Raw genomic sequence first — 17,163 nt, 5'->3', positions numbered from 1 at the left:
TGCTTTTAATGCTTCTGCCTATTGGGATGCCACCTAAGGATTCTTAAAAGCTTCTAAACAAATATTTAAAGCTGGTCCTGCTAGAAGCTGTCTACAGCTGACTGTCTGTAGCATATCATCTTCCTAGATAGCCGTTGCATTTGGAGGGGGGTGTATTCGCTGTCTTATATGCAGCTTCTGGACATAGCACTACTGACTTAGCTTTTCTGGTCCTGATGGATATGTTGCACAGCTTATTTGTGAATTTTCCATTGTGTGAAGACAAATGTGACTAGTGATAATTTTTTGCTAGAGCAATAAATTCTAGCATTTGTGAATGCTAGAGTATTCTGTGGCTTACATCAATACGAAGAATGCTGGCTGTCATTTTTACGTTATGGGTTTATAGCATGACCACGCTGAAGAGTTACTGAACAACAGAACAGATAACTGCAGGTATTGCAGGCAGGACACTGTTGGTTAGAAAGTAGTGGCATCTAAAAAATGATACAGCTTAAGCAGTGATTTTTTTTGAGTCGTCCTAATATGACTTACACGTCATTGCTTTGCATGTGATATTAGTTTCACTTTCTTCCTCCTGTAGTGTTGGTCGTTTTCCCAGTGACATTGACAAGGCTTCCACATAACAGCAGTGAGGAAGGGCAGAGAAAGAAGTAATTGTAAAAGAGTTTTCACCTGCAAACATTCCTTTTACTCACACCTTCCTCAGTAAAGGCAGCAGGATTGTAGAACTGACTGTGCAATGTTCATTTAAATTAGCTCGACTTTCAAGTTGTGGTGATTCTTATATTTTATTTATTTTTAATGTATTTAAACCAGCCATTAATGTTCTTTCATGATAGAAGATTATCTTAATATCTGACTGTGTTGCAGAAGCTCAAGCACAATTCCAGACCGAGGAGAATCTAGGTTCAGCTAAACTTTTGATTTCTAATGTAGTGGCATCATCACATTCTGTAACTGTTCATTTGGCTTTACTGTTCCAAATGACAGTCAGGGTTCAAAACCCATAGATGAGTTTCTCAGCACTTCTGACAGAAGATCTCATAGGCATAGGTCAAAGGACTTGTTCTTAGCAATTGAGGACCGTGCTTGAGAAGACAGCTCTTACTTGGTCGCTACAGGAAACACGCTCCAGGGATTGCTAGTTAAGTGGTAGAAAGAAATAAAATCCCGTTCCTTATTTACATGAATATTCACAATTCTAGAATGTTAGAGAGGAATCCATTAAGCTACATTGAATATAGCTTCACCACCTGCAGTGCGTCTGTGCCGCTTACTTTTTGTAGCTGTGCACATGCTTCTCCTGTCTCGCATCAGCTGCCTCAGTCCTGTCTCCAATAACTTCTGGGTTGGCCACTTGCTTTGAAATGGGATGGGATGAAGAGGTCTGAAGGAGTCTGCTTTTAACAGGACCCGGGATAGGATGCAAAGGCTTTAGTCTCAGCTTATGCCTCTGGAAAGAATCCCACAAAGGAAAATATTTATATTGGAGGAGGGGAAAATTTACAGGAGTCTTTGGACCTTCTTAAGCATCAAAATGAGCCAAGGCAAGCCACGTGTCATTAAGCAGCTAGACCTAAACACAGGCCCTTGCTGACTAATCTGTTGTTCCTTTAGTTCTTTTTTTTTTGCCCCGACCCACACAACCAAATTAATCACTGTTTGCTTACAAATTACTTTTAAATAGTTTATTTTTAAGAAGTTTTGCAGTAGTCCAGTGGTATAACGCTGAAGATGCAGACTATTAAATAGGAGAACCATTGCTTATTTTATTGAAGAGCCAGTTCATCTGTGAATAGGGGAAGAGAGTACTTTAATCTTACTAAGTAGCAGTTATAAGAGTACAATTGCAGCTACCATTTTATATATATTTTATAAAAATGTTTGCCTTTAAGATGTCCAGTGTTCAAACTGATTAAAGAAGATTCATTTAATTGTCTTTTTAAAAGGTTTTTAAAATAGTATTTTTATTAGGGGTTTATTACTCTTGACTTTTTTTTAGTCTACTTAATAAAAATGAGTTTTTAGCAGGGTATAACAAATATTTTAGTGATCACTAAGTAAAGACTGGGTTTCTTTGTTTACTCTAAGACATGTTTACTTATATGTCTTAGCTGCATGAAGTTTGGCAGTTAAGGCCCTTTTAATCATGGCAATTCTAAACATAGTTGTGGGGATTTGGCATAAATCTTGCATGAAATGGTGTGGCTTTGTTTTTAAATTGTATTAATTGATTCGTTTTGCTTACTGTAAACACATTTGTCTTCATTTTCTCCAAATTTGGTTAATACAGCTGCCTGTCTCTGGTTGTGTTCTTTTTCAACTTCCCAGGTCAGCCGTTCCTCAATCCAGATGGCACTCCTGTTGTGTACAATCCTCCTATGCCTCAGCAGCCCGTTAGGACCCAAGTGCCTGGACCTCCACAACAGCCACCTCTTCCCCCACCACCTCAGCAACAGCCAGCAGCTAATCACATCCTCTCACAGGTGCACATGTCAAACACATGCTGCTTGTTCTTATGATTGATGCTGTCATATTGCTGTCTGATAATCAGGGATTAGTAGGACTGCTCTGGTGACGCATATGTTAAAAGCAGCAGCAATGGCTGCAGAGATGAGTGTGGCTGGGCTTCTTCTCCACAGCCCTCAGAACTATCAGTTCTCCCAATAACTGAATGTGGTAGGCAGCCTTTTCTTATAAATACAGAAAACTAAAGAAAAAATAGTGAAAATGTTACGGTATCGAGAGTATAGCATGCCTAGATTGCTCTGGAAAAGGAGTTCTGCCTTCATCCCATGTCACACTTAGTCACACACACACAAACACCCCTAGCATACAGTCACATAGTCAGCAAACTGGGTAGGGAGTTAATCCAGTTGAAATCTCTTTTCATTAAGGTTATTTTTCAGTCTGATGAATTCCTGGGCCATACCGTACAAGCAGTATGGTGGCACAAAAGAGGTGGTTTAGGACTGGTGGGTATGAATGCCTCTTTGGTAGCACCTTGGCTTACCCTACTTAGAAAACCCTGTGCTGAAGAAAAACCCCATGCTGAATTACAGGCTTTTTTATTTTTCTCATCTTGCACAAGAGGAATTTGGTAAAATAAGCCAGATTAAAGATGACTCAGCCCTTGAAGAAGAAAAGAAAAGTGAGCAATGTGTTATAGTCAGGAGAAAGGAGAATTCTACCTCTTTTTGCAGCAGCTATTTCAAGCACCAAGGTATTGGCTATAGTCCCCTGTGGTGTTTTCAAATTGTTCTCAAGTTTTGTCAGAAAGTTATTTATAGAACTTTATCTGGCTTTATCCTTGTCCATTTTCCTTGGCTTAAATCTTCTGTTCAGGCTACCTGCATGTGACACAGTAATGATGGGCTGTTTTGAAACAGGTTCATTTATACAATTTCTCTCTGTCTGATCTACAAAAGCGTGCAGTATTTGTAGTTTTCTTTGCAAATCCTTTACCACTTCTATAATTGCCTTCTCAATGGCTGCTGGAGTTAAACCTGCTCAAAATATTATTAGCAATGATAGATCTCTGATGTTTAAATAACCCCAATGCATACAAAATATTTCAGTATTGTTGGATAAAGGAAAGTAATACGTTTTAATCTGTGGTTAGTACTAGATTCATTCTGTATTTAGATGCTTTAAAATAACTTGTATTTAGAATGCATGTGCAGTTCTTATTTATAATTTCAAAAGAATCTCTCTCTCAAATAGTATATGCTAAATAGAAGCAATTTGACTTATTTGTTATACATAAGCTTTAAAATAAAGCAAACGCATTTCTGCTGGGATACAGATATTGAAAATTATGTTTATTTTAATTCTGTTCAGTCTTCAGCTTGATTTAATTGGGGAAAAAATGTATCCCTTCCCTCTCTGGTAATGACTGGAGCACGTTTGCCTTTTTTTTTTTTTTTTTCCTATTAAAAAAGACTTTGTTTTCACTTCTCTTACTTCTAATGTTAACCATGTTTCTAAACCTGTTATTTCTTCAGCCTATCCGGCCTCTGCAGCCTTCTTCCCAGCCTGTTCAGTACTCTGCAGTCTCTTATCCACCCCCGCTCCTGCCAGTCTCCTCTACCCAGCAATATTCTGTGGTATTATATCTTCTGTTCATTTCCTCTCTGCATGGGTTAATCTTTAGTGGGTGCTGACCTTTGCTTGGGTTGTTTGTAAGTGGTGTCTGATACCAGTGTAATGACTGGCTGGCTTCTTAATCGCAGTAAAATATTACCTGAGTGGTTGAAAATAGTTCCTGAGGTTTTACCCTCTAAATTTCAAACTCAACAGAAATACATACAATTGGACTATTCCTATATACGTGTATTAATTGATTTATATATTTTATTTTTTTTCCTTTGTAGAGGGGAAGCTTTTTCAAAGTTTTGTTAGCCAGTCAATCAATACCTTCTATGTCTTTCAATTAACTTTTCTCCATCCTTTTCTTCTCGTTGTTATGTCTGCTCTCTCTTCTGCTGACCCCTAATCTCTTTTCAGGGATCACATGTGCAGTGTTGTTGTTTTTGTGGTTATATTTTCTAGCCTCTTTGCCAGAACTTTAACACTCCCAGTTCATGAGCATCCAGTATTAAATAGATGGAAGGTGGAAACGAAAAAAATAATATTCACTAAGAATCTTAACACCAAGACAAAATGAAGCCTAGGAAAGAAGAAAAGTTACCCAAAGCAGAATGTAAACTAGGGTTTGGGTCAAAAACTAGGCTTCCCAGCTTTCCATGGAGCTCTACATGTTATACAATAGCTATTTTAATATGTATTCAGAGTATTTTGTTACTGGTTTTGGTATTAATCAGAAACATTGTCTGGTAATAAATATAGATCTGAATTCAATAGGCTGCATATAATTAAAACTATATAATCAGTGTTATCTGTACTTTAGATATACAATCCTAAAAAGGAATTGCACTTCACAAAGGGTGTATTGTTTTTAGCAGTGTTGTTTCTCATGGTATTTTAGAGTTTGAATACATGTGAATTGCATTGAAAATAACTTAACCATTCTCATCTCATTAACTGAGAAGGTAATTAACCAATGTGAACTTCCTACGCAGTTTTAGCATATGAATAAATTGCTGCCTGTGGCAGCTAGTTCAAACATAGCTTAGGTTTCTGTGCTGTAATTTGCAATCATTGTTAGGCATACGTTTGTTAAAACAATGAAACTTCCCCAGGTTTATAATAGTTTCAAACCATTTCATGTTCAGGAAATGAGTTGAAGTACTAATTGTGCTGTCAGCTTCAAAAATGTATTTCTACTTATGGCAACTTACATAACATATAAAAAGGAATGATGGTCTAGGCTCATAATCTAAATTGAACACCTTCATAGTTGGTAGCAGGAAAGTTTGCTTTATCCATGTCTGGCAATACGGTGTTTCAATGGTTGATCATACTTGTACTGTACCTGTTGTTGTGGGAAGAACTGACCAGATCAGAATTCACTTGTATTCAGTGTATAACAGAAATAAACTTGCAGTGGCACTTTAGCCATTTGTAAAAGTAATATTTAATCAGAACTGAATATCAGGATCTCTTCTCTTAACTAGATATTATGGGGAGCAGAATGTAAAATCCAGTGTAGAGAAGTATTATGGTTGCATTAATAGGCCTCATCTCAAAATGAAGTGACAATGACAAGTTAAGTAGTTGATACGATGAAAATAAGTCTTTTTAAGATGTAAAGGTATTCTAAATAAAGTTTTAAGTGCAAATTCATATTTCTAGTATTTAGTATTTTTAGCCTTGGAACTATAAAACTTCATCAAACAACGTGAATATAGATCCATAAAAGACAGAGGTCGAACTTAGTTTTTGTCAATTAACTCATATTTTCGTCATATTGTCTTCAAATTTTTGAGTTTCTTCACATTTGGATTTTACTTGTGAACCTTCATTTTTAACAAAAGATAATTTATTAGAGATCACTTCTTATTTTCAGAATGCTGGTAATCCATTTGATGCTGAATTGCTTGAAAAGAAAAATGCTTGGGGTTACAGTAAGAGGAGTTTCATATTCCATGGGACTCCTGCAGTGCTCAGTGCTGTCAGTACCATAGTTTCAAATGTTAATAAAATACAGATAATGGGTAGCAGCTAGAATAGATTTTTGCAGCTGTTAGAAGGATTGATTTTTTGTTTTAGCATGACAAGTATGTAGTATAATACCAAGCTAGACAAATGTCTCCTGTTGTCCTGGATTAGAGCCTCATTAACTGAAAATTAAAAATTACTTTAACAATACTGTTGCCTTCTGCTGTCTTAACTGGGGGTTAACATTATTACTCAGGTTTTGGAGTCCAATCAGAAAATAAATTGAATTCTTACAATAAGTAGATAGAGGCAGATGTGGAGTGAGTAAAGTCTCTCAACATGGATGTTCTTTCCCACTGTCAGCCCTGAAGATAATTTGCTGCTGTGTTCTATCATGTGCTATCATTCTTCCTCCTGCTCTTTGGCTGATGTTGTAATTTGAGACATTCCTATATGAAAATTTTACTTACTGAGCTATTTGTCGTTCACTTACTGTGATATAATCTTTTATTCTTATTTTATTTTGAGTACCTGTGAATGTAATTTTTGCCTTTTTTTTTTTTTTTTTTTTTTTAACAACTACAGCAAGACAACCTAGGATCACAATTTAGCCATATGAGTCTTGCCCGTCAGCCACCTGCTGATCCAGCTGAACCTCATACCACTATGTTCCAGTCCACTGTAGTTCTCCAGCCCCCACAGCAGTCTGGTTATATCATCGCAGCTGCTCCACCTCCACCACCCTCTGGCCAACCAGTTTCTACTCAAGGCTACTCTACGTCTAGCCACCCTGTCAGCCAGCAAGTGCTCCAGCAGCAGGGATATATGCAGCAACCTGTGCCACAGGTACAATGGTTCTGTTTCCAGTCTACCAAAAGCTAAAATTAAAATATGATGATGCTGTTCCATTAATGGGCTTTTTATGTGCTGTGGGGATCCCTGTTAATTTGTGGCTTTGTGCATTTTTTTTCTCATTTGTGTTTTGAAATGAATGACCTTAGTGTACTTGAGGAGGAATAATCACTCAGATTTGCCTATTTAGCTAGTTAAATAAAAACAAACAAAAACCATAAATATCAGAGCACTGTGTTACTGGTAGTGACATTTTAAAACTACCAAATGTGGATTTTGTACATCCTTGTGTTCTCCATTGTTTTCTAGTGTCTCAGATGTTTCCTTATGCAAATTGGTCCAAAGATCCTGAATCTGCTCCCATCTCCCCTCCAACCTTCTCCATGGTTCCACCAAGTAGTTATTGCAGTTTAAAAGTAGCAGTGCATTACTTTCCTCTGGCATTGGCTAAAATGACATGTATTGTCACCAGAGACTGCTAAAAACAGTTCATGAAAATAGTGCTGATGTAGGGGAATTTAGTGTTTTGGAACTTATTTCTTCTACAATGAAAGTACAAGAAATCAGCTGTTAAAAGAGAGACTTTATATAATACAGAGTAAGTATTTTTATTTGCTAAAGCATTTAACATTAGTTGCACCATTAAAGTTTTGCACCTCTTTTATTGTGTGCACATCTTTTTGTGTTTATGTGTATGCCTGCTACAAACTTGCGGGTAGTGCATCTCTTTAATTGTCGTTTGTCTTTAGATGCCAGCTTGTTATTGTACACCCAATCAGTACTCGCACTCCAGCCAACAGTATCGACCTGTTTCTGTCCATTACAACACGCAGCAAAACCAACCATTGGCACAGCCCGGACAGCAGACAGGTTTGTTGAACTTAATTCAGCATTTTGAATACCTTGGGTGTGTTTTTTTCCTGTTTTAAGGTGAATAAATAACTTTAAATGACGTAACGCTGCAGAGATACACCTTATCACCTTATCTCTTGTTTTGAAGCTTTGGTTACTAATTTTAGATGTGGCATGAAAACACTGCTATGCAGACCATGTTGGTAATACTGTCATTTATTTTTAAATGCAGTTGAAAATAATATAGAGTAATTTTTTTGTCCTTTGACTAAAGGTATCTGGATATTGAACAGTATATATCATGAGACTTAAGTGGCTAGAATTAGTTTTCTGATCCTTCTATTTCGGTAAAGGCTTCTCTAGTGTTTTGACTTAGCTTCCTATGAATGTTACCAAGCTTTGTCTGTTTCCCTGCTTTCCTCTTGTCTTTTTTTCCTTTTGAATTAAGTATAGCTATCATATTCTAATAACCTGCCTACTTACAAATATTGTTACAACTTCTTCAGTAAGGTTTGGATTCCTAAAGCAAATTTATTTCTGAGTAGTATCTTAACTCATAGTAAAAACTTTCAGAAGTAGCTAGTGACATATGAAGGCAGAGAACATTTTGGCTGAGTCCGTTAAAAATCAGGGATTTAGTGTCATTCAGAAAGAAGGATTCTTTTATTTGCACCTCCCGCCCCCCAGATCTGAGTTTAAAAGCATGGGGTGATGTGCATCAGCATTAAGATGCAAAGGGAGGAATCAGTTGCTATTAGGTAAGTAAATTTGGTGCTTGTGTGTTTTCAGCTGTTGATGCTTTATTGAATTTCACCGTCTGTAACATGGACGGGTGAAAAGTAGCAGCCACGAAAATCTATTTCTGGCCTAGAAGAAATAAACATAATAAAGGGAGAAAGATAGCTGTGCAGACAACTCTTACTGCTTTGATAAGGTACCTTGTGCCTCTAGTCCCAATATCAAGGGATCTTGTTAGAGTAGTGAAAGGATGGTCCAGCCAATAATTCAATTCCACTCATTCCTGCTTGGTTACTTGGTGTGTGGCTAGCACTAATGGCAGAGAAAAACATTTTACTAGGAACCAATTGCTACCTCGCCATTGCTGGCTCTCATTTACTGCTTTAGAGACAACTCCGAATCTCCATTCTGGACATTAAAAAGGTTTCACCTTGTAGTTTTTGTTCTGCAAACTGCTTATGAGATTGTATGTTTTATAATTACCTCTCATGGGTTTATTTTAAACATTTGTACTAAGCTAACGCAAAGCTACATCTGAAATGGTCGATGCTTACTAGCGATGGCTGGTGGTGAGCTGAAGGACAGCGTGCTACTTGGCTAACGTGGCAACAAGTCCTTTGGGCTGGGGCCCTTCCAACTGCGGATATTCTGGGATTCTGGCTCTGGTCAAGAGTGAGAACAAACAAATCACGTGTTACATAAAAACCAGGGGTTTTACTCATTTAGTAAAGCAGTTGCTAACTCTGAAATTGCTTTCCAAACACAAAGTTAAGTGAAAGATGACAGCTTCTGAGAGCGTGGCACCTGAAGCCACGTTTGGTTTAACATTATGAGCTGGCCTGACTTTGAGCTGTTGAATTCGGGGCCGTAACACTGTCTGAGAGGTTTACATTTCTCACAGTGAACCGGTCTCTTTTTCAGCTGCTTCCTGGCTTCCTTGCTAAAGGGGTTTCACCTGTAATATTTAGTTGTCTGGTGGTTTTTTTTTGGTTTGTTTGTTTGTTTTCCCACTTCTGTTTTAAATGCTTTGCCCAAAACAGAGGTATTTAATGTCCTCATGACTGTGAGGGCCGACTGACCAAAAGACCTAACTGTAGGTTGATTAAAAGTCTTATCTGAACAGCAGTTACTGTAGGAACATCAGCTGAAGTTCAACTAGCTTCTGCTACAAAACTGCCAATCATCACTGTCACAGTAATAATAGCTCTATTTGTAATAGATTCCGAGCCTTATTCAGAGCTGGTTAACCAGGTTATTTTACTTTCTTGTTCTTGAATAAAAGCCATTTTTCACTCTTAACATGTTATTCAGAAATGTATTTCTATATCCTGTGGGTTAATTCCTCTTATATTAAGTGATTACTTTATGGAAATACCAAGAAACATGCTTCTTTTTGTAGCTGCTGCTTTTTGTAGCTGCTGTTCTGGAATATTTCTTGGTAATGAGGCAGTCTGCTCAGGCAGGTGCGGGTTTTCTTTTTCTGCTGAGTGTTGCATTTCTGTCATACCACTTTCTATGCAGAGGTGAAACTGGGAAACTAAAAATAGAGCGTTCTTCAGAATTCTGTGGGGAACCTTCTTGGCACACAATTTATATTGTTCCAGTTCTCTCCGCTTGCAAAATTGATTATGTCTGTCGCTGGAAGAGTCAGGAAAAAAAGCTGAAAAATATTCTCAGCAATGTTACAGTGGCGGGGAAGTGAGGGCTTTAGATTGCAGATGTGGTAATTGTATCTGTTGTATACTGCAGCTTTGCATTCGATTGCTTTTTAGGTGCCATAGATCACTTGGTAACAAAGCACATTTAAATATTTTGTTTGTAACAGATGAGAGATGGATTTTTCTATGCAGTCCAAGCTCAGTTATTAAAAATTGTAACTACTGACCTATTTGAGCAGGCATGGTTGTGAAGTTACATAGTACTCTGAAAATATTTATAGTGTCTTCTGTGTTTCTAATGAATAGCTCTCTTGGTTTTAACGAACTGAACCTTCTTCCCTTTAATTTTCTCCAGCATTATTTGGTGATGTTACCAGGCGTTGTTATTCTTCATTGTTGCAATTTCTATAAGAGAGATAGCCAGCTGAGACTTAATTCATAATGTTCATTGTACCTTGGATGTATGTAATCAGTGAATGTCTCTGGGTTTTTGTTGTTTTGTTTTGTTTTTTTAAAGAAAAGTGTTTGTTAACTGAATAATTATTTTCTAAATAGACTAAGCAATTTTTAAACACAATTTAAAAAAAAATCCATGTGACTTTTTGCAGCTCTACTTGCTTTAGCAAATATATAGTTCCATATCAAGCCAGGGAGCATGGGGAATGTCAGATTCCTTGGAATATCAATGTGTCCAAGTTAATACAGGACTCCTCTTGCCATTGGTCCTTCTGACAAGCCCAGTTTTTTACTCTACAGTGGTAACTGGCCTAGTCTCAGAAACACAGTTAGTTATGGTTTTGTTGCTGATGTGGTAAGTATTTAAGGACATAACCTGTATGATGGAATAGGACAAAAAGAACTCGTGTCCTGCATGTGTTTTGATCAGTTACCTGTAACAGGTACCTACTATATGCTTAAAAAAAAGTGGGAACAAGGCTGGAGCGTAATAAACGCTTGGGTGCCATTTCCTGTTTGGCACTCATGCTTTTTTTTTTTTCTTCTTTTTTCATTATTTATTATTTTTTTTATTTAGGACATTTTTGAAAGACAGCAAAGGGTGCCAGCTTAAGCAGTAATAAAGCGTTGCGGAGGCACTACAGTGGGGTGAATATGAAAAATCAGTTTGGTTTTGGTTGTTTTTTAAAGGACTTGCACAAGTGCATTGCACAGTGTGCTTCAGCCTTGACTCGTAGGTGAGATACTTTCATCCTGGGGCACCTGAGATGCTAGCAGAATTTATCATAACCAGAATTTCAAAGCTGAAGTATTATAAACAGCCTTGTTTATAATAATAGACAATTAATTGTTTTTGACATTATTTAGCATGGTTTTTTGAAATGCTTTCAGCTTTCACCAATCAAATCAAGGTGTCAATGCATGTAACTCGGAGTGCAAAGAAATATTGCAAGCATGTGAGTGCAGCATTGCAGATAGTATGTGTGGTATTTAATGGTGGGGCCAGGTGGTTGTAAATGAATGAAATCTGTTGATTTTTTTTAATGTTGGCTTCTTTTTATATGCATGGTAAGTTCAACTCTTAAGAAGTTGCCAGATGTAAAAAGCCATTGGAAAATGCCACACATACTTTTTCATACAGGCAGCTCTGTATAAAATGTCTTACATTTTAGACAGTACTTCCAAAATAATATTTAAATGTATAATTTCAGGTTACCAAGTTTTGCCTAACCAGCAGCAAAACTACCAGGGGTTAGTTGGAGTTCAGCAGTCTCAGAATCAAAATCTAGTCAGTGGCCAACACAACAATGTTGGGAATCAAATTCAAGGTGTGATTGTTCCATATCCTTCAGTGCCATCGTATCAGGTGGGTAATTCACTCATAACTTTCCAGTCACTCTTCTGTACTGTTGAGTGATCTTTTTTATTGAAGTGCATTGCTTTGTAAATGCAGGAAAGCTGCAAGTACATTTTAAAGGTGACTTGGAGGAGAGAGATTTAAAATAAATAAATAAATGATTGAAGCATGAAGCAGACCTATCACAAATTGACAGATTTTATCCCTCTTGAATACTAAGTGCTGCATTAATTGTGGTTCAGAGGATGGGGAAGAAAAAGCTTGTAAGAATTCCACCCACTCCACTCCTTAACTATTGTAGAGAAATTCTTTTGTTAATTTATGGAGTCCCTTGGAAGCAAAATATCCATTTTTAGGGAAGAAGGTAAAAACTTTTGTTTTATAAAGCACTGTTATTTCAACTCGTGTTATCACTAGTGTTCTGGATTTAGAGAGTTCTGGTAGATCTTTGTTGTTTTGTTTTCAAAAAAAAAAAAAAAATCTTAAAGTAGGTGATGGTCAAGAAGCAGAAGGAAAAATTTTCTGCACAAGAAGGTCTTAACGTGTTCTCAATTTTAGGTTTCGGTGCCTCAAGGTTCCCAGGCAGTGCCCCAGCAGACATATCAACAGCCTGTAATAATTCCCGGTCAGTCAAATCAAGGATTGCCCACAACAGGAATGCCAGTTTACTACAGTGTCATTCCATCAGGTCAACAGAATAACTTAAGGTTGGTTATTTGATTTCTCAGCAACCAGGTTTAATTGCCTTGTAGTAACTGACAGGATCTGCTACATTACTGCATGTATTAAATATATTTTAAAGGTAGACTTAAAAATGCTTTATTAGCTGTTTTTTTCTCTTACGCAATTCAGTTTTTGTGTCACTGCTGCATGGCTTCGTCTACTTAAATGAATCTGAGTTCTTGTTCTTTGTACTCAAATGGTTCTTAACCTTTTCTGTAGTTATGTTTGAGGCTCAGTGAATTCACCTGTAGACGTAATCCCAGACTTGTTTTGTAAATCAATTTTATTGCTTATTCTCTTGCATCATTTGCAGTGGCCATCTCTATCAAACAGGGCAGCATCTTGCCTTTAAGGACAGCATCTTGCCTTTATCGCAGTGATAGGTCGTAATGCTTTTCAACAGAGAAGGTGGAATACTGTTCTGCAGGAACTGAATAGTCTCAAACCTGTGGGTCACCACTGAGAACTATAATCATTAGACGAGAAGCTGTGTGAGGCAATACATCCCACGCATATTGAAAACTGAAACAGGTTGCTTTCTGAGTTTGGTTTGTTTCAATGGCATCTTTAAATTAAAATCATATACTTGACACATGGGACAAAGGATGGGAAAATTTTCATGTGAAGTTACAATGGAAAATGGTGAAAATGGATTCCCAGTGGAAGCTTAAAAAGATTGTCCCTCCTTTTTTCCACAGTTTGAAGTTATAAAAACTTATTTCTCATTCCCTCAGAACATTCAGTTCATATGTTAATGAAAACTTCAACTTTATACTGAAGTACCAGACGCTGTAGACACCATCCTGCTTGTAGTCCACCAACCTGATGTTCTGCCTCTGGCAGAATGACCAGTTACTGTTACGATAGAATCTGTTACTTACCTGTTTTTGCCATTAATGCCCTGAAAAATACCTGGCATAAATAAACTTTGTTCTTTTCTTAAGTATTACAAATGCAAGGCTGTTTCTTTCCTTGAGTCTTCTTCCATGACTAGGTGTTTTTCCGATTTGGTGAAGCTGCAGTAAGGCAACCCCTGCAGCCACCTGTTTAGGCTGTGTTACTCTGCACTGAAGCATCTGAAATCCTTGTGGCAGGTTCTGTGGTGGCCATTTAACCAAGACCTAGTTACGGTTAATTAAGACAATGAACTGCCATTTTTTCATATTCTATGCATCTTTATACCTATACAGTTCTCTTTGCACAAAGGTAGTACATCAAAATATTAAATTAGTAGTGTTTTTGATATATGCAGACTGTAAGTTGTGGCCAAGGAAGAGCTGTGAAATTTGTCGTCTTCAGAAGCAGATTCCTGGGTGGGGAATAGGGGGGAATATTGCTGATTGAAGTTAACAATACCCCAGTAACTTACCATCTGTGTAGACAGCGAACACAATGGTTATGATTAAATAAATACGTGACATAAACCTCTGGTAGTCATGTTTGTTTTTTATTGTTATTGTAGTTCATCAGTAGGATATTTGCAGCCTCCTGGATCAGAGCAGATACAGTTTCCTAGAACATCATCACCATGTAACTCACAGCAGCTTCAAGGACAGCAATGTGCAGGTTGGAGGATTGAAGTGTGTTTTTGTGTGTGTGTGTGTGTTGTGGTTTTGTTTGTTGGTTGTGTTTTTTTTTGTTGTTTTTTTTTTTTTTTTGAAAGACTTATAAGTTTCTAACAATTATTATGCTGGGTGATTGCATAAGGGTTTAATTTAGAATTAACTATTTTATTGTATTTCCTTCTGTATACTATGTTTAAAATTATATTGCAAGCAGATTAACTTCACATCTTAATTTATCACTGAGAGCCCTCAAGTTACTTTCTTAGAATTCAGTCCTGTATGGCATAATGGCTTGCAAGTCAGCTTCTGAATTGAGACAGACATGGGAACAATGCTTTCTCACCCAAATGACTTTCATCTTTTCCTCAATTATGGGAGCTATGTGGGTCTGATTGATTTATTTATTTTTGGAGTTCCTGAGAAGAGACTAAAAATTGTAATCATTCTGGGTCTGGACTGAGACGAGTAGTCACTTTTTTTTTTTTTAACTGTTGAAAGGGGAAATGAAATACTCATAAGTTGTGTGGTGTGTTCTGTTTTCCTGTTTGTTTTTTTTCTGTTAGTCTTATTTACTGCTTCTGCTTTCATAGTTTATAGCAACCATTCAAGTCAGAAGCCATCACCTCCTACATTATTGCCACCTTCATCAAAGTCAAAGCCGCAACAGGCTGCTTCCATTGTGCACTACAGCATAGTGTCTCCACCCTCATCATGTAAAAGTTCACCCACTGGTCTTTCCATCATGCAGCCAATAAAAGGTATATTTTATTGGGATTTTCATCTACACCATTCTGTCTAGAAATCTGTTGTAAATGGTCAGACTGATTTTATGGCTCCCTGCTAAAACAGTTGTGACTTGAATGAATGCTTTTTTCTTAATTCTTCATCTAAATTGCTATCATTGTAACATTAAAAATGACAACTTTTGAACTGAAATGAAACAAAAGCCAACCTCACGTGGGCAGCTTGGAGGCAGCCTTCTTCAACAGAGAAGATTGTCACATAGCAGAAGCATTTAAATCAGGTTTGGAGTGTTTCAGTCTTCTAGGTAATTTTTAAAAGGCATATAATAGCAGCTTCAGTGGGGTGTGAAAACACCAGTGATACAGAGCTTGTCTTATGCATGAAATGTTTGTAAATATTAACATCCAAACACTTAAAACCTCTGAATTTCCAAACACAATTATCATAAAATTGGGCTGGTCAGGAGGTTAAGAGTATAAAGTAGCCTTCAAACCAGAGGTTATAGATCAATCATAGTGAGTGGTACTGTCCTTATTTCACTGATAGGGAGTTTGATGCATCAGGGAGATTTGGTTGGCAAAAAAGGGAGTAATCTCAAATATTGCTATCTCAGTATTTTTCAGGCAAGTAATAGATTAAACAACTAGGTCAGTGACCTAGATTCCAGTATAGATGTGATGGTTCTTACGAACTTATAAGATATTTTTAGAGCCTGTTTATTAGTAAATAGGTAACATCCACTTAAGTGGCAGGATGGCTGTTCACAGCAGTTCTGGTTTTGTTTCCATTTCCTCAACACTTTGAATTTGTTTGGATGTAGTTCTTGAAGACTGTCATTTCAGGATGTCCAAAATCAGTCTAGCCCTACTTGGTTCTACCCTTATCTTGGTAGTTTTGGTTTTATTCCGTTTTGAAGGCCTGATTCAAAGCTGTGATTAATATAAGTTTGGGGAAGGGGAGAGCCTCTGTGACAGAGAACAAGTACCAAGTGAATAAAGAAAAGCATGCGCTTCAGCTACAGTGATACTGAGATGGTACCTCAAGGTGGTTGAGGTGAGGACATATGCAGACAAGCAGCTGAGTGGTAGATTTATAGAAGATTTGTAGATTTGTAGAAGACCAGACTCCTGATCTGGGAGATTTTTCAGGGGTTTCTTCCGTGTTTTTTCTTCTCATGCATTTTGATAATTGAAGTGAAGTGTCTGCAAACAGAGGTATGCTTTCGATGACACTTTATTTCAAGCATGCTTGTTTAGGCAAAGATTTCCATTTGTTTTCACTTACTGAAATGCTGTAGAAGTAGAAAGAACCAGCATTTGGGGGATTTATGGAGGGTGGTTTTTTGGTAGTTTAAGTAGAATTTTCAGATTGTGACACATTTTAGAAATGATGCTATTGATAATTCTGAAATACAAGCGTGTTTTTGTTGGGCATTCTTATTGAACAGAGATGAGACAAAAGAGTTGTATGCCAAGTGCTGCAGAATACTATAAAATACAGTATTTTAAGACAGTAAGATGTAAATATGCCATTTTAATGTTTATAAATATATGCATAAAAATGAAATAATATAAATATATGCCTAAAAATGAAATATTTTTTCTTGTGTAAAACAGCGTGTACATAGATGTTTGCTTGGTACACCTCAGGTTTATGTATAGGGTTTACATAAGCTTATGGGCTTGGCCACTTGGAAAGTGTTGTGGGGTGTGTTGTTCTGATTGTGTAGCAGATACCTGTAAGTAGATGTATGTTTTATTTTGCCATGCAACAAAATAGAACAATTTGCAATGTGGCTCTTACAGGGACACTCAAATGTATATCCACTAAAATTGGTGAGGTAATCTGATGATTACATCTAAGTCTGTAATACCTGGGTACAACGTTTTTGCCATTAAAAAGATTGGAAAGAGAGTATAGATGCAAAAGTACTGCTTGTATCACTTTATTTTGATAAAAATCAGTATAATAAGTATTTCAGAATACAGTTTAGAAAAGCTAATATAGTTTTATTATTGAATTTGTTATTCTATGTTATTTGGTTTGCATTTCAAAGGAGTCAGACTGTTTCTTTTTTGGACCGTAGGGGCAGTGAAAACAATAGCACATATGCATTTAAAAAAAAAAAAATCCATATCTGACTTACTGTTCCTAA

The 17,163-nt window shown here is 37.0% G+C and overlaps 1 protein-coding gene across 10 annotated transcripts in view; it reads left to right on the top strand.

The window, feature by feature from the left end:
• The window catches only part of R3HDM1 (R3H domain containing 1), a 50,759-nt gene that overhangs the window by 27,227 nt on the left and 6,369 nt on the right, over positions 1-17,163 (top strand). For 6 of the 10 annotated variants that reach the window (XM_082763802.1, XM_082763803.1, XM_082763799.1 and 3 more), the window contains 8 exons: positions 2,335-2,489; positions 4,008-4,109; positions 6,649-6,909; positions 7,665-7,785; positions 11,831-11,985; positions 12,535-12,683; positions 14,162-14,265; positions 14,855-15,022. In XM_082763802.1, coding sequence (XP_082619928.1) covers positions 2,335-2,489; positions 4,008-4,109; positions 6,649-6,909; positions 7,665-7,785; positions 11,831-11,985; positions 12,535-12,683; positions 14,162-14,265; positions 14,855-15,022 — 1,215 coding nt within the window. The remainder of the gene's footprint in view (positions 1-2,334; positions 2,490-4,007; positions 4,110-6,648; positions 6,910-7,664; positions 7,786-11,830; positions 11,986-12,534; positions 12,684-14,161; positions 14,266-14,854; positions 15,023-17,163) is intronic. The other 4 variants (XM_082763805.1, XM_082763808.1, XM_082763800.1 and 1 more) reach the window with 2 other exon arrangements.

This window comes from Aythya marila (genome assembly GCF_965140915.1).
Source record: "Aythya marila genome assembly, chromosome: 6".
Lineage (NCBI taxonomy): Eukaryota > Metazoa > Chordata > Aves > Anseriformes > Anatidae > Aythya > Aythya marila.
This window is presented reverse-complemented; position numbering and strand designations above follow the sequence as displayed.